General features: G+C 44.2%; 1 protein-coding gene across 1 annotated transcript in view; it reads right to left on the reverse strand.

The window, feature by feature from the left end:
- Positions 1-18,318, reverse strand: part of YARS1 (tyrosyl-tRNA synthetase 1) — a 42,783-nt gene that overhangs the window by 15,211 nt on the left and 9,254 nt on the right. The window contains exons 7-9 of the mRNA XM_066573811.1: positions 1,286-1,378; positions 375-510; positions 204-289 (exon numbers count right to left, since the gene is read on the reverse strand). Of these exons, the coding sequence (XP_066429908.1) occupies positions 204-289; positions 375-510; positions 1,286-1,378 (315 nt within the window). The remainder of the gene's footprint in view (positions 1-203; positions 290-374; positions 511-1,285; positions 1,379-18,318) is intronic.

The following is an 18,318-nucleotide window of genomic DNA, read 5'->3' on the forward strand; positions in this document are numbered from 1 at the left end:
TACTCTTTTCATTTATGGGGTCAGCCTCCTAGTGCTAGGATTATTACCTATGAACTATGTCCCCCAATAACATCTAGGAGAAATACAGTTTTGTCTCCTCACTGGTCATAGTTATCATCAGTATGTGGTGCGTTCATCTTAGGGAAACACGATGCACGTCCATATATTAATAAATTAGGAGAACCTTACAATTATCTGCTTACCTCCTCAGCAAAGTCTTTTTCCAGAGCATCATAGTCTGTGTAGGTTTTATTTCCACCATACTTCTCATCACGAAGAACAACAAACTCTGAAACACAAGAGCAAATCTGCTGTAAGAGCTCCATGACAAGTCATACGAGTTATCCTGATTCATTAACCATACTCCGGCTCACCTGACTTCAGAGGGAACAGGACATGCTGGACAAAGCTTAATACACCGTTATTCTCTATATTCCCTGGCTCACAAAAAGCTTTCTTCAGCTTTTTCTTCACATCTGAAGGGGAGTCCAGGAGATCAATCTTTGATTCCTAAAACATTTACAGGAAAAAAAAAACAAAAACAACTTGATACAACTTGAAAGTGTTAACAGTCTAAATGATGGAGGAATGCCTTCTACAGCGCAATATAGGGATAGAAAATAATTATTGGTCCAAAGAAAAAGTATCAAAGCAAACTGGTCAGATAACTTCATGTGGTAAGATATGTATTTAGCAATCGGATGTGTCAGGAAGGGGGGTTTGTATAAAAGGCACAGCTCTGTACACACTGTATTAGACGTGGTTTGGCATTACAGGTCACTGTTGCTTGGTCTTATTCAAGTGAATGGGACTGTGATGTAATACAGGGCACAGAAGCTACCAGTTGTGCCTGGTCAACAATGAACTGGTGCTTTAGTCAGCTGATCAGTGCAGTATAAGGATAGAGGATAGGTCATCAACTATCAGAATTTCGGAAAACCCCAATAAGATATAAGGATTGAACATGTTGATACTATTGTGCCCACTATATGGCACATGGAGTTTAAGGTGCTGCATATTTACATGTTCATCATAGGATTGCACTTTCCTATACAGTAGGCCACCACAAGTTATAAAACACAACAAAAAGCAAGCACAACACTTTTTTTTTTTTAAACACATCAGGGTCAATGATTAACATATGCGACTGTGTAGCTTTATGGGGATATACATTAGGGAATACATAGTACTCTGACATGATATGCAAATTACTAAGCCCCAGGTGTGCCTTCCATGTACATCTAGAAGCCGACAATCTTCAAATTCCCCAGTTTCCCACCAATACCTCTTCAGATGAGCTCATCTTGCTGCCTGTAAGTCCAGGAACCATAGGATTCATCAAGTGAATGCGCTTCGTGTAACCCAGAGCTGGAAGGTACTAGATAGCAGTAAAGAAAAAGTACAATAAACGTAATATTATTTTCTGCATAATCAAGGTATATGCAGGTTATATTCCATCAAAGGGGTTGTCCACCTCTACACTATTGGTGACCTATTCTCATGATAAAGGTCATCAATAATTGCTTAGAGGGGCCTAACCACTCAGGATCCCAGCCAATCAGTGGCTCTCCTGCAGATGTGTGTCTGTATTCAGCAGGAAGCAGATCGCTCCATACACATTGCAGCAGCTGGGTTGGTAATAGAGCCATGGTTTTCCTTGAATTCAATCTGCTTCCTGCTCTGTACACACTGGCAGCAGCCGGAAGAACCATTGATCGGCAGGGGTCCAGAGCGGTGGACTGCTGGTGGTCAATAGCGTAGGTGTGCCCAACTCCTTTAACCCTTTCCAATCCACTGTCTGACATCTTTAGACATTCTGATTGAAGGCTGTACAGCTCCGATGTCGGAAGACGTCCGGCAGGGTATTCTTACTGTATATTATTGACCTATCAGTTGAAACTCATAGGCCTCCTGTCCACAGGCGAGTCTGCATTGCATTATCCGCGGTGATAATCCGCACGTGAGTAACGCCATGAACGCTTTCCATAGAATAGCTATGAACAGAGCAGCCTGATGTACATGAGTGAAAATCCGCCACGATTTTCCGCTCGCATATAAAAATCGCGGCATCCCACGATAAACCTATCATATTGATCGGTTCATTGTGGTGACTTTAGTGGTGTTCTCCCACAGCGGAAATGCGTGGTGTTAAAACGCAACACCTGTGGTGGCGAGGACGCAGGCCCAGATTAAAGCACAGTACGCTAATTAGAACCAAAATTAGGGGAGGACTGGGTCTCCCAGACTTCGCCCTATACTATAGGGCTAATATAGCTAGGTGTGTACTCGATCTCCTTAAGAGCAGCAGTTCCAAAATCTGGGTGGAGATGGAGATGGACCTGGAGCCGAACCGGGCCCAAGGGATGTTCTGGATTCCGGGAGGCCTAATTAGAGACCTGCCTAGAGTATCCCCGCTGTTGAGATTGCTGTCTGAGGCATGGTCGAGTTTCGCAAGGCGAGATGGGTTGGTCTCGATCCCGGGCCCCCTCACCCCTCTTCTGGCGAACCCTCAATTCGCAGCTTTCGAGCAAAATAGAACCCTGCTACTAACTCCAATGATCCAGGTACCTCGAATAAAGGACGTAGTGGGTCACTCGGGGATCAAATCCTTAACGGAGTTCTTCAATGAGACTAGGGCTCCGCCGGGAGCCTGGATGGTCTACTTACAGCTGAGGGGCTCACTGGACGCCCTGGCACCCGGGTCGGGTCTACACAAGGTCCTCACTCCCTTCGAGGAGATGTGCATGTCTACTGAAGCCCCGAGACACTTAATTTCCCGGCTATACAAGCTAATGCTGGATAGTGAGATGGGGGACGAACTCCCGAGGTTCACGAGAGCATGGGAGGATGAGCTGGGGAGGGGCTTTTCCGCTGACCTTTGGCGGAGGTCCTTCACTCTAACACACAAGGCCACAGTTCACTCAAAACTACACGACCTCAACTACAAGGTCCTATCTCAGTGGTACATAACCCCGGAAAGAATGCATAAAATGTTCCCTCAATCCTCCTCCCAGTGCTGGAGGTGTGCAAATGGAAGGGGTAATATGGTACACATTTGGTGGGAGTGCCCTCCGATAGCGACATTATGGGGTGACGTAGAGGCCCTGTACAACAGATTGAGCGGAACGAGCATTGTGCTCACACCCGAGATGGCCCTACTATCCATTTATCAGGAACCCACGACCCACGTTAAAAAAGGGCTCCTAAGATTCTTCATAATGGCTGTGCGGCAGATCATTCCAAGATTCTGGCGAGCTACCTCGGGACCCGCAAGGTACCACTGGGTAGAAGCTGTCAATACCTTGGCCAGATTCGAGGAAATGAGGGCGGAGGAGGAGACAACGGTAGAGAGGTTTTACGCAACATGGCGACCGTGGCTGGACTTTAGACAGTCACCGGGATTGGGAGAATGGGCCTCCCGGTAGGCAAATTTGACGCAGCCACACGGCTTTTCATCAGCGCCGCACTTGGTGGTTTGGGAACTCAGGCCCATCTTGGGGGCTGAGACCGGTGAGGTATTCTGAGCTCAGGCCCGCCCTCCCTGAGGAGACACAATTCTGAGTTTGCTAAATTAATTCCCGGCTATTCAGATGGAGGGACACTAAAGTCCCCTAAGGCATCCATTCCCCCCCCACCTATATCCCCCCTCCCCCCCCCCACCTGCTCGCCAGAGCCATCCTATTGTTTACCCCCTCTCTCACTTTTTCTTTTCTCTTTGTTTATCTCTTTAATTTCTTTTATCCACACCTCCTGGTCCCCTACCCGGAGGTGGGGAAAGAATATATTTGTTATTGAAAAGTTTAAAAAATGTTTGGAATGAAGACTGATAAGCTGCAGTCTCCACAGAGAAGTAGGAGTGGAGCAGGCAGGGGATGCAACTCAATTATGCATATGTTTTAAAAGTTTCAAAGCCTGATATACACAGTATGCTGATACGATTGATGTATGTCTTTTCATTCCAATAAAAAACCTATTGAACTAAAACGCAACACCTGTGGACAGGCGGCCATAAAATATGAAATATTTATTCCACAATTAGTCCTCAACAAAATCCAAAAATACAAGGCCTCACAATACAACCTGGGGGAGAAGGAATACATATCAGAAATGACAATAGACACAATTAACTCTAAGCATACATGAAAAAATATAAGAAATGTAATTATATATATTACCATATATACACTCTAGAATAAGCCAAGTTTTTCAGCACAAAAAAAATGTTACACTGGAGTAAGGTTAAAAAAAAACCAAAAAAAACAAAAACCTCAATACTCACCCTTCAGCCGGCGTCTGTGTGCCCGGCGTGATGCTGTCGGTGGTGCGGCAAGCTGCTTAAAGGGGTTGTCCCGCGCCGAAACTCAAAATTATTTTTTTTGCACAGACCCCCACATTCTGCACAGTAAAAACGAATGCATTTGTTATTTAAAAAAAAATAAATAAAAAAATTCGCCTACCTGGATCCCCGTTCTGCAGCTTTGAAGATTCTTCTTTCAAAGATGGCGCCGCTGGTCTTCTCCCACGGTGCACCACGGGTCTTCTCCCATGGTGCACCGTGGATGTTCTTCTCCAGTCTTGCGTTCCACTGCCGATTACAGCCACTTCATTGGCTGATCGGCACCACGTGACGGAGGCGGAGCTACGATGACGCGGAGAAGAGGGAGGAGCCAGGACGCAGCTCGTGAGCCTGGACACAGCCAGCAGAGGATTCTTATCTGCGCAAGCGCCGACTGTTGCGGCGACCAAAGAAGGCGGCTTCAGGTGTCGCCAAGGAGACGGGGACGCCAGCACCGGAGGGGGTAAGTGTATAACTTCTGTATGGCCAATATTTAATGCAGGATGTATATTACAAAGTGCATTAATATGGCTATACAGAAGTGTATAACCCCACTTGCTTTCACGGGACACCCCCTTTAAGTCTTTTCCTCGCTGTCACCTCCCTGATTTGGTTTTAAAATCCCCGCGGTCAGTGCTGTGTGAGGAAGCATTGTGATTGGATCGAGGGTCGGCCAATCACAGCCGGCGCTCGATAAACCAATCGCAGCCATTCAGTGATGTCATTCTGAATGGCTGTGATAGGCCAACGCTCAATGCAATCACAGCGCGTTCTCACATAGCGCTGACGGCAGGGATTTAAAAACCAAGCCAGGGAGATGACAGCGAGAAGACTGAAGCAGCTTGCTGCACCACCAGCTCCATGGCGCCGAGGACAGCATCGCACCGAGCACACAGATGCAGGCTGAGGTGTGAGTAATTTTTTTTTGCCTACTATATACTCGAGTATAGCTAGGCTTATACTCTAGTCAATAAGTTTTACCGTTTTTTTTTTTGCGGTAAAACCTATTGACTCGGCTTATACTCGGGTCGGCTAATACTTGAGTATATAAATCACTTTACTCAATTAATCATAAATAGATAAAAGGAAACCAAATAGCAAAAGTAAATACCATTGAAGGTACACATATATGCCATCTGTTAGTATACAAAACCTGACACCCAGCACACGTTTGCTGAAGACTATGCTACCAAATAGCTAGAGGATGAAGGAAAGCTAAATGCCGTTGGTCATGCACAGTAGTTTTTTTAATGGTTTGGATTTCCCATGCCATAGCTAAGCAATGACACGTACCCACAGCCCATATGCAATGTTGCGTATGGGCTGCGGGGCGGACGACCTCCATTGGCAAAGTCGAGAATGCTGTGATTTTTCTACCGCTCACGGAATGCACAATATGTATCCGTGAGTGTGAAGGAAAAAGCGAAAGTTCATGGCTTTCAATGCCTGCGTTTTGCCGCGGATCCTCCACAATTAGAATCTGTCCATGTGAGACCCCCTACCCATAGGCTGCATTTACATGGGCTATGCAAGTTGCACCAGTTATTAGGTGCATCTCACTTCGCACAGATACCGTATATTATATATCCCATTCTTGTGAGAGCCTTGCACGAAACCAGGACTGAAAGCAGTTTTTCAAATTCGGACCCCTCGTCCAAATGAAAAAAAAAAGGAAAATCAATCATGTGAATGAACAGATTTCCATGCAACTCTTGTCCATGGGCAGGAGCCCTTATACATCTATTTCAGTGTGTGGTTAGTGGTGACTTGCCAGCTCAGCAAGTGAGAAAACCTAAGCTGTTGTGATAGAGAATTAAAAAAAAAAAAAAAAAAAAAAACACATCGCTGACTCAAAAAATGCTAAACGGATAAAAAGAAATTTAAAAAAGACACTGTTTGCAGTGCATTTTATATTTCCCTTTGCCCAAGAGGTAAAAGCGGCCCACAGCATTTTTTTTGCTACAATGGACGTGGCAGAGAAGAAAAAAAAATGCCAGAAACAGCACTACTAAAAGCATTTTCTAGAAATTGCTGTGTGCAAGATGACCTTCAGCGCTATATATCCTTTGCATTGTGTTCGGATCAACTCCCAGCTCTGGCTCCATAAACTGCCCCTGTGATTCGAGCCTCAGAGGGTTACAGGCTGTTTCAAGATTTCAAGAATTTGGCCTTGAAAAGGAAAAACAAAGAAAGGGGAAAAAAACTACTTTACTAAAAAGTAAATGATTGGACTTATCAGGAGGAAAAACTTGGAAGTCAGCCAAAATACAGACTGAAACTTGAAAGGCAAAACTTCGGATTCAGAAGATCTACCAGTGAATCAATTCAAAAGGCTTTTAAACACGATTTTCGTTCAAAAATCGCTCAAAGCCATCTTTTGAGCAATAATCGTTGTCTATCTGCACTGACATCATGCAGTTTCCGTTAAGCCATCGCTGATCTTTCAGCATGCTGAAAGATCAGCGATCAGTTATCAGGAATTCACAGCGGGATACAGCCGATACTTTTGTTTCCGTTGGTACCATTCATTACTACATACGACTGTTTGATCACTTATCACATTTTTTCTTGGTTACGGGGGTGACCAAAAAAGCGCAATCTGGCGGTCTTTATAATTTCTGACAACGTTCACCGTGCGGAGTATATAAAGCATTACTTTGATAGATCGGACTTTTACGCAGCAATACCAAATATATATTTTTGTTTTATTATTTAGATTTTATTATAAATATGGCAAAAGAGCTCTTTTTCAAACTTATTACTTTTTATTTTTAGGATTAAATATTTAGTAAAACGTTTTTAAACCCATTTTTTCTTTTTGTAGCCCCATAGGGGACAAGATTTTGCGATGCTTTGATCGCTCCTGCAGTATGATGTAATGCCAAAACATTAAATTATACCGCAATCTGACAGGCATTCTATCAAGCCATGCCGCAAAAATGACAGCACTGGGGCATTTCAGAAGGCCCCCCGGGTTCCCATGACACCCACATGGCAACCTGCGATCTCATCGCAAGGAGCAGTGTGGGTCCCATGAACATCAGTTGGGGCATTTAAAGGGTTAATAGCTCTGATGAGCGGCATGACTTATCAGAGCTGTTGCAGGCGGTTGTCGGCTTCAAGAAAGAAGCGGCACCCGCATTCTATGAAGTGAGATCTTGTATGATAAAACATGCCTTAATGCAAACAACTTTCAGACGACCTGAGAAGATGCATTATAGAGCCATATTAAACTGGAAGAGGCTACAAAATCATTGATAAAAACCTGAGTGTACAGCAATCAGTCCACAAATTAACTAGGTATATGCAGTCGATCACCAGAAGCACTCTTCCTCGCCACTCCGTTGCCGGACCAAATACGCAATACATAATATATACAACCGTCAGGAACCGGAACCCGTTCCCAAATAGAGTCCAAATGAAGAAATGATACGGCAGCATCCAGGTTGCAAAAAGTAAATTAGCAAACTTTATTCTCCTGTGACATGAAAACAGCCATGTTTTGACCGGATGGTCTTTTTCAAGCTTAAAAAAGACCATCCGGTCAAAACGTCGCTGTTTTCATGTCACGAGAGAATAAAGTTTGACAATTTACTTTTTGCAACCTGGATGCTGCCGTATCATTTCTTCATTCGAACAAATTAACTAGTCAGCATCCTGTTCAGATCTCTCCAACACCACAACGGGCAATCCTGCAAGAAGTAAAAAAAGAACACAAGGGTGACAACTAGAGATGAGCGAGCGTACTCGGATAAGCACTACTCGCTCAAGTAATTGGCTTTATCCGAGTATCGCTGTGCTCGGGTCTAAAGATTCGGGTGCCGCTGCGGCTGACAGGCGAGTCGCAGCGGGGAGCAGGGGAGAGCGGGCGGGAGAGAAGGAGAGAAAGATCTCCCCTCCGTTCCTCCCCGCTCTCCCCTGCAGCTCCCCGCTCCGTGCCAGCACCCGAATCTTCAGGGACGAGCACAGCGATACTCGGATAAAGCAAATTACTCGAGCGAGTAGTGCTTATCCGAGTACGCTCGCTCATCTCTAGTGACAACCAAAGACCTACAGAAGACTCTTCAGGTATTCATGATTAGTAAAATACTGAAGAATGGTGTTCGTAGAGGGACACCAATAACAGAGCTGTTGCTGTTCGAAAGAAAGACAAGCATTGTGGCCCATCTCAAATTTGTCAGAGACCGCCTGAATGTTCCACAATACTGCTGTAAAAACGTTCTATGGACAAATGAGTGAAATGTGAAACTTAGGCCGCCTGCGGGATAACGCTAAAGTCACTGCGATTTTCCACAATGAACCTATCATTAATGATGGTTTATCTCAGAAAAACCACAGCCAAATTAGGGCATGACACAATTTCTATAGGCGAGCGGGGGGATGGGGGGAGCCAAAACCCCACCTTTTTCCCTTTACTATTTTAAAAAATAAGTCATACAAGTAGTATCGCTGGGTTTGTAGTGACGAGCAAGAAAATAGTACATTATTTAAAACACGCACAGTGCATGCTATGAAGAAAAAATAAATTCAAAGAAAACGTTCACAGCACCTTTTAAGGTATTTAAATTTGGTTTGGACATAACTGTAATGGCCTGAAGAATTCATTAATTTAATATATTGCAATGGGAACAGAGCTGTCCGCCTTCAGCAGAAATCCGCTCCATGCACAAGCGCACCATCCCAGCAAACAGCTGATCTGCACGGGCCCCAGGTGGAAAACCTTTGCTAACCTACTACTGGTGGCCTATCCCCCGGATAGGCCACCAATAGTTTAAAGCTTGACAACCCCTTTAATGGGACTGCACTACGTGATAACAGGATTTCAATGGTTTTTAGCATAGGCAATATGATGCCAGTATCAGAAGTCTGAAACATCCCTGCAGAATGTGGGGTGGTCATAGTGTCTTTTCCATTTAGCAGACAGACGCAGGTTAATGACTGTAGAGACATGTAGGAGTATGAGCATCTGGACATAGTGAGGTGGAGTTAAGCAATTAGAGAGGTCTTTCAGGACAAGTTAAACATTCTCAGGGGGCAGATAAGTGGCCAAGAGAAAGAACAGATAAACTGTACTAACCTCCTGAGGCTAGTTTCACACGGACAATTGCAATATAATTTTGAGAAAATTGCGGCTAAATCGCATATTTTTTCCCGTGACTTTTGAGCGGCAGTTTGGTTTTTTTTGCGTGATTTTGCAGCGATTTTTTTAGTCAATAGGACTTTCAAATTTTAAAAAAAGGATTGCACGAAAATCACAAGATCACAAGTTCGTGCTTTGTGATGTGAAGAAAAGGATGATCCATAGAGAAACATGGGCAATATAAAAATAAGAAAGAAAAAAAAACATAGAAAGATAGGGCATGCCGCAATTTTTTTTTCTTGCAACATCGCATGAGTGAAAACATCGCAAATATGAAGGAAACCATTTAAAATCATAGGTTTCATAATTCTGCGTTTACTCACTCTTGCATCGCACGATTTTATTGCCCGTGTAACACCACCCGAAATGTCTCGCTGCAGCTCAGACCCGGTGCCAGAAGTGCCTGCAACAGTCATGTGCTATTCATCGTTTATGTGCACACTGCAGCCAATCACTTGCCTCCGCTGTCACGTGTTCAGGAATGACATATGAGCTTTTAAGTCTCTGATCGGCTGCAGTAATCACGTGAACAATAAAGAGCATGTGACACGTGCGGCAGCTTCCGGCATTTTAGAGGAGAGTGCAGTTTTCTTTCTTTCATCTTTAACACCTTAATGAGGTGGCCCTTCCTCCCCCTCCCCCCCCCCCCCCATTTTCGTTTTTTCCTCCCACCTTTTAAAAAATCGTAACTCCTTTATTTATTCATCGACGTCGCTGTATGAGGGCTTGCTTTTTGTGGGGTGAGTTGTATTTTTCAATGTTGCTATTTAATATAATGTACTTAAAATAAATTCTAAGTGGAGTAAAATGGAAAAAAAAAATACATTCCGTCATTTTTCAGTGCGTCTTGTTTCTACGGCGCACAAACTGCAACAAAAAAATGACATGATAACTTTATTCTAAGGGTCAGTGCGATTACTACGATACCAAACTTGTATAATTTTTGCTGTAATACTTTTTTTTTAAAAACACATTTAATTTTTTTTAATGGTTTTCTGCCGCCATCTTCTGCGCGCAGTAACTTAATTTTTATGTCAATGTAGTTGTGCGAGGGCTCATCTTTTGTGGGACGTCCTGTAGTTTACATTGGTACCATTTTGAAATACATTCGACTTTTTGATCGCTTTTGATTCCATTTTTTCTGGGAGACAGGGAGACTGAAAAAGTGCATTTCTGGCGTTCTTTATTTTTTTGGACGACGTTCACCGCAATAATGCGCTACTTAGATCGGACTTTTACGGCTGCGGCAATACCAAATATGTATTTTTGTTTTGGGATTTAGATTTTTTTTTTTTATTATAGATATGGCAAAAGCGGGGCAATTTAAACTTTTTTTTTTAGCCCCCCTGGTGGACCACAACTAGCGATGCTTTGATCTTTCCTGCAGTAAGATGTAATGTCATCCCAATGGGACGGCTTGATAGGCAGTCTGCTAAGGCAGCCCTGGGGCCTTTCAGAAGGCCCCCGGCTGCCATGACACCCGTACAGCTCCCTGCGATCTCACGTGGGAGGGCCATATGGGACCCCCGAACATCATTCGGGGGATTTAAATGCCGCTGTCTGAATTGACAGTGGCATTTTAAGTGTGAATAACCGCGATCGGCTCTGCGGCCAATTGCAGCTGTTGCCTGCGGGTGTCAGCTGTAATAAACAGCTGACGCCTGTGCTGTATGAAGAGAGGTTGCCCCGCGATCTATCTTCATATATAGGCCGCCGATACAGGCCGTCACAAGGCGTAACGTTGGTCGTTAAGGGGTAAAATAAGCTCAGAAAACCCCCTTAAACTTAGTGTCAGCATAGAAAAAAGAAAATATTTTTCATTTTATAGGACACACTATCCAATCAGGGGCAGGAGAGTGACTTTAACTAGCCACCATGTCTCAGCTGGAAGTGATAGGGACAGGTTTTTATCTGCTAGTAAAATGTTTCCAATTACTGACAGTAAGATGCAAAAATTGAAAATGATGAGAAATTGAAACTCCACTGATGTGTCAGAAAAATTACATTTTGTAGACTATTTCTGGTATGCGTGTATCCTGTAGCCACCTGCTAAGTGAAATTATAGCAAAGCTGTTGAAGTGCTAAAAATAGTGCCACATATGGGAAGTCATTTTAATGGGTATATGCACATCAATTCTTGGCTGTATATATATTTCTGTGTGGACCCCATGTGCTGACAACGACACTGTACATGTACAAGCTTCAAGGGATTATCCAGACCAACACCTTTTGAGACTGAGGTTTAAGGCTCTAATCAGAAAATTTGGGGAAACGTGAGGATTTTGTATTTGTGGGGTATGATTTCTAAAGCATGAGGGAAGTAACTGTAGGAGTGAGTGTCTGCTGGTCAAATTAACAAGAGATAGCATTGAGCAAATGGTGTTACCGCGTTTCCCCAAAAATAAGACCCTGTCTTATATTAAATTCTGCCCCAAAAGAGGCACTGGGTCTTATTTAACTTACCTAGCAGGCTCAGTCCGTGTCCTCCTGGAACTCCAATATGCTTGCTTGCAGTGCTCAGCTGCCCACAGAAGATTGCTTTCTAATTACAGGATTCATAAATCCCGCCTCCAGGAAGCGATTGCTTCGATTGGCTTATCGAGCAGTGCATTGATTGGCTGAGCAATATTTGAGAACCAATGCGATGGCTGTGATTGGCTGAGCAGCACTCGAGAAGCAATCAATGCAGCGCTCAATGAGCCAATCAGAGCCATTGTGTTGTGGTGGGATTTACAAATTGGCCAATCAATGCTGTGACTCAGCCAGTTCATAAATCCCACTTCCACAAAGTGATGGCTGTGACTGGTTCATCGAGCACTGCATTGATTGGCTGAGCAGCGCCCAAAGAACCATTCACAGCTATATATCGAAGTTTAACAAGTTTTCTAAAATACATGGGGTTCTCATTTGCTCCTGTTTGCACCCGGTTTCATTTTTGTAAGTTCTGATTTTAGGTAGTCTTCCCCATTTTTCTGCTCTCAGGGAGAGGATGTGTAACAAGCCTAGCATTCTGCCAGTAGTTCAATGTTCTGCACTTCCTTGCCCTTCCTGCATTGCACTGTCTCTGGTCCAATTCGCAGCGAGGTAGTATCTGAATGCCCACCCCTCTGCTTTCCTAGGACGATTCAGGCATTCAGAGCCAAATCGCTAGTGAACCCACTATAACCCTTATGGGCCCCCTAAAGCTCCTGGGCCTGGGTGCAACCGCATCCCCTGCATCCCCTTCCAACACGCCGTGGGAAAAAAAAACAATCACAAAAAAAATATATCACATCCGCATGCATTTATTTGCCCTGTGGATGCTAATGCAGCCTTATGGGCTTCTGGAGCTGCGGGAGACTCAAGCGGATTTTATAATTGAAACCCGCCCGTGGACATTGGGCCTAAGTCATAGCACAAGAAGATTATGCACCTGCTCAGTTTGAAAAGAAACATACAATCAATAAACAAATTAGTAAAAATAGGGCTGGTTTTCGCCTTTACTTGGGTCAATACATAGGCATCTATCACAAATGTCTTGAAAAGACAGACAAAGAGTCAGCCATAGGGAGAGTAGTGTGTTTTGGAAAACAGGACATTGGTCGATCTACTGCTGGTGAAGATGACCACTTTTTTACGAAATCCTCTGGAAAAGGATACATACTATCTACACTCTGAGGTTTAGTGAAGAATTTATTGGGAATACTCCATTCCTGGTTCATAACATCCTCAAACTCTTCATGAGGCGAAAACACCTTTGGGGAACGCTTTGGACATCTAAATGAAAAAAATGCTGCTGATATAGTAGGAGTCTGATCTGTGACTTGAAAGGTATCCCTTATGGCAACTATCAGGCTATCCACCATAGTGGAAATTTTAGAAGCCTATTCTGCATCCAGATCTGAAAAGAGATTCATCACCCTCTGATCGACTAATTTCTCTGGAGGGAGATTGCCATCTCAGTTCAGGAAGAACGGACTGGGAGGGCGATGCAGAAGATCTAGACGATCACCTTGAAAGGGAGGGTCCAGGAATAAAACATATTTTTTGGTGGACTAGAAACAAGCAGGTACCTGCAGTCACAGCGCTGGAGCTGAGCACCAACCGCTTCTGGAAGAAATACACTGTAGTAGGACCTTCAGCTCTTGAGTCAATAGGGAGCTAGGGGTGTGACAGGGGGTGTTCCTCATCCAAGCCCTGTCAAACCCCTAGCTTCCAGTGGCGTCAGGATACAAGAATACCTCTCAAGTCTTCCAATCTGGAGTCGGACATGGCGTTTAAACAGTGCACCAAACTAAATAATTAATTAGCTTGGTGCCTGCAAGAAGAGTATAGCTAGTAGGAGGAGCTAACAGTTTTCAGTGTCCACCCAAGATACAAATGAGAAATATTGTTTAATATTGAATCAATTGCCAGTGATACATGAAATATTTTTGAGATATGCATAACTGAACACCACCCACATTTGGAATGGCAACATTTAAATGATGCAGGATCAATATGGACCAGTTTGCTAAGAAAACAGACTGGATGATGATAATTGAGCCAAAAATTGAGGTTTTCTACATTGCTATGACTGTTATAGAGAATAGATGCAAAGACAGGATCAATATGCAAAACATGTATATATTAACTATCTGGAATATTTATTTCCTGAAATTTGCAACTGAATGCAATGAAAAATACTACAACAGGAGGACTGGATTTATTTATTGTTTTTTAAACACATGGAAGTGTATGTAAAGGTCCATTTACACGGGATGAAAGCCCGCCACTCGTCCCTGTGTTTCCTCACTCCCGTGCTCCTGCACGGGAGCTAGCAGAGCAGGTTGGTTCACGGAGGGGCCAGCAGGAGAGTGGGGCAGTGCAGGAGATTTCTCTACTCTTGCTCCCCGACCCCTCTCCATTAAAATCACACAGCAGCCGTTCACTACTAAACGGCCACTGTTTAAACTGAACGATGAGCTCATCGCTTATAGTTTATGCAGCATAAAAGATCAGCGATCAGCTCATCGCTCAGTTTAACCAGCGGGCGTTAAGTAGTGAACGGCCGCTGTGTTATTTCAATCAAGAGAGAGGCGGGGGAGCAAGAATAGAGAAATCTGCTGGCCGCTCAATGAGCGAGACAGCTCTGCTAGCTCCCGTGCAGGAGCACGGGAGCGACGAAACACAGGGACGAGTGTCAGGAATCGTTTGCCCGACAGTCGTCCAATGTAAATGGACCTTTAGAGATCTATCCCTATTGTTTACAATGGATTTGGCTCCGCTTAACATCCATGATGGATATTTGTGTTTTATCAAGCATTGAATAGTTTTATCAGTCTATGTAATTGGTTAGTGAGAGAACTAGATAAGAGATAGAAAAAAGAACATTTTAACCCAAAAGGGGTCGTTATTGAAATACAGTTCTAGCTGTGGTACGGCCTTCACATCCCCAGACCAAATGAATAACAGGTCATCTATGTAGCGGCCATACCAGGCAAGAGCTGCATGAAAGGGATAGTCATTGCAGAAAAAGTTAATGTTGTTCACCCCCCAAGCCATAAAAATAATGGCGATTGATGAGGAGAATTTTGCTCCTATACTGGCCCCAATACACTGAAGCAAAAAATGCTGGAAGCAAGACCTTTAGTGGCAGCCATATCAAGTGTGATTTACAGTGGTAAAGCAACAACATTTTAAAATACAATTATATTACAGAAATAACGAGACTAAAAAGCTAGTTGATGAGTATAAGTGGTTTGGAAACTTTAACACTGTACAACCAAAATAGTAAGAGTAGATTAAAATGTAGATTAAGCTGAATTTAAATGTCTTTTAATAGTGACTATATAACCACTAAGATCTGTACACAGTGCAAATGATTCTTTGATAACCTCCAAAAAATATTCTGTTTCATAAAATCTGTACCACAGCCAAGTTCCTGGCCTGAAATCCTATGTAATTTAAGGAGATTATTGGAAAATAAGGACATTAAGGTCAGTCAATAAGGGAAATCTACCTAATCCATGGTGCAGATGATGGGAAGGATAATGTATATATAAAATGTCATTGTATCCAAGGACTTTGAGGCAGAGAATTAATCTTTAGAAATATGAAAGGCTCAGAACACAAGGTACACCATATGAGCACAACATTATCTGAAAACCTCAAGTGCACCTATCATCTATCATGTTCTGTTTTTTTAGCCTTGGCCATATACGCACACTGTATATTATATATCTTAAAAAGGCCTAAAAGTCGTTCCAATTAACGTCATAGTTCATTTTCTTAGAGAAGAGAGCTCTCCATGGAGATAGAGCTAAAAGAAAAAAAAACTGATCCCTACGCATAATTATTATAAAAAGAATAAGCAAAGAATTTTGGACCTGGTTTAATATGTAAAAATACTAAATAGTACCTTAAGGGCTCATGTCCACGGGCAAAATATGATTTAAGATCCGCAGCGGATCTCCCACATGCGGATCCGCATCCCATAGGGATGCATTGACCACCCGCGGGTAGATAAATACCCGCCGATCGTCAATAAAAGGGATTTTAAAAAAAATGGAGCATGGAAAAATCCGGACCATGCTCCATTTTCGTGCGGGTCTCCCGCGGGGACGGCTCCCGCGGGCTTCTATTGAAGCCTATGGAAGCCGTCCGGATCCGCGGGAGACCTAAAATAGGAATTTAAAGTATTTACCATCCGGCGCGGGCGGGGAAGGTCAGCTGTTCCTCACGGCCGCATCTTCCTTGCTTCGGCTCGGCGGATGTGCCCGGCGCATGCGCGCGGCACGTCGGCGACGTGCCGGCGACGTGCCGCCGGCGTCAGGAATTCATCCGCCGGCCGAAAATGAAGATCCGGCCGTGAGGAACAGCTGATCTTCTCCGCCCGCGCCGGATGGTAAATACTTTTAAATTCTTATTTTCGGCGCTCATGTCCGCGGGGCAGGAGGGACCCGCTGCAGATTCTACATGTAGAATCTGCAGCGGATCTGATTTTCCCCGTGGACATGAGGCCTTAAGGATTTAAGATCTTTCTCACTCTCTCCCCAGCCGCCCACCAGATCACGCTCAGACAAGAATGCAGTTACTCGAGAACAGCAAGGCTCGCTCGAGTAACTGACTTATCCGAGCGTGCTCGCTCATCTCTACTCCTGACCTATTCAACATGCCTGGCCCAGTTATATGCTGTCAGAGAGGCAGGACACCAACACACAAATTAGATGGTCAGCCAGTAATATTGAAATTGGTGAGTCCAGGCGACATACACCTTTAGGACTCAGTCAGTCAGGCGTTTGTTTGATGCACATTTTTTTGCGCAAAAGGCATCACGCTGAAGAAAAAAACAAAAAAACCACACTTGGCTGCATTTATGTGCACATAAAGTGCGGTGCCCGCTATCCTCTGCTGCAGCTGTGACAGCAACAACAGGGGATTCCTTGGATGCGAAACCCATGGATGCTGTCTCATCCAGGGGTTTCACCTTGTGGTCAATGGGGAAGGCAGCAGCAGCGCCGACCCCATTAAGAACATACAGTGAAGATCGTGATCCTCTAGCACAGCTGTGGCAGAGGATTTCTTCATCTCCGCGGGAAGTCCCCTCATCACGGAATACTGTGACAGCATTTTCACAGTATCCAGTGACAAGGGGTCTCCCCACGAGGATGAAGAATTGCCCTGTCACAGCTGTGGCATAGGAGCGCAATGTTCTCCGATTGCTTTTAATGGGACCGACGCTTCTGCAGCCCCATTAAAAGGGGGAAGGGCTTTAAATATAATCCCTAGAATGTGTAAAAAAAAAAACAAACATACTCATCTGTCCGCCACTGTTGGGGCTCAGGCGCATCCAGCCGCATCATCTCCTGAACTGCTCTGAGGTGCTTTCAGCAGGCGGGGATTTAAAATAGTCGCCTGCTGAAAGGGCTGCCTCTGAATGGCTGAGCACTGTGACCAATCAGAGGCAGCCCTTTCAGCAGGCGTGGATTTAAAATCCCACCTGCTGAAAGCACTTCAGAGCAGTTCAGGAGAGGACGTGGCTGGACGTGCCTGAGGCCCGGCAGCGGTGGAGAGGGAAGTATATATATTTTTTTTTACACATTCTAGGGATGATTTTCAGCAAAGGGCTAATATTTAAAGCCCTTCCCCGAAAATTACTGCGGCAGCTGCCAGCATTTTATTGTTTTTAATGGAGCCGGATGTAGCGCCGACTCCTTTGAATTCAATGGGAGAATATTGTTGTCCTCTGCCACAGCTCTGACAGAGGATTTCTTTATCCCCGCAGGGAGTCACCTTGTCACTGGACATGGACAATGCTGTCACAGTGTTCAATGATAAGGGGACTCCCTGTGAAGATGAAGAAATCCTGGACCACAGCTGTCACAGAGGATTGCGATCTTCTCTGTATGCAAATGGGGCCGCTGCTGCTACCACCGGCCCCATTGACCACAAAGTAAAACCCCTGGATGTGAAAGCATCCAGGTGTTGCACATCCAAAAAAACTGAATGCCACAGTTATTTGCGTTTTTAAATCCACTGCCCTATATTTATCGGTGTGCATTTTTGTGCGCAGGTAAAAAAACAGACATGTGACCACTGCCATTGAAAAGCATTGGTTCTAATAGATGCGAATCGCAAATGTAAATAACATGCGCAGCAAAAGACGCTTGACAGACTGAGCCCTTAGTGTACATCCACATGTGAAATTTGACATGGGTTGCAGATTTTAAAACCCTGACAAATAATTGGCCAATCACACCATAAACATCTATTTTCAGCTGACCATAGTTTAAACCAAACACACACCTTACCTGACGGATCACATTTTTTGGCAGGCTGCAACCGGACATCAACTATCGCAAACAGTTGTTCACATATGAAT

Source organism: Eleutherodactylus coqui, chromosome 1, assembly GCF_035609145.1.
Source record: "Eleutherodactylus coqui strain aEleCoq1 chromosome 1, aEleCoq1.hap1, whole genome shotgun sequence".
NCBI classification, from domain to species: Eukaryota; Metazoa; Chordata; class Amphibia; order Anura; family Eleutherodactylidae; genus Eleutherodactylus; species Eleutherodactylus coqui.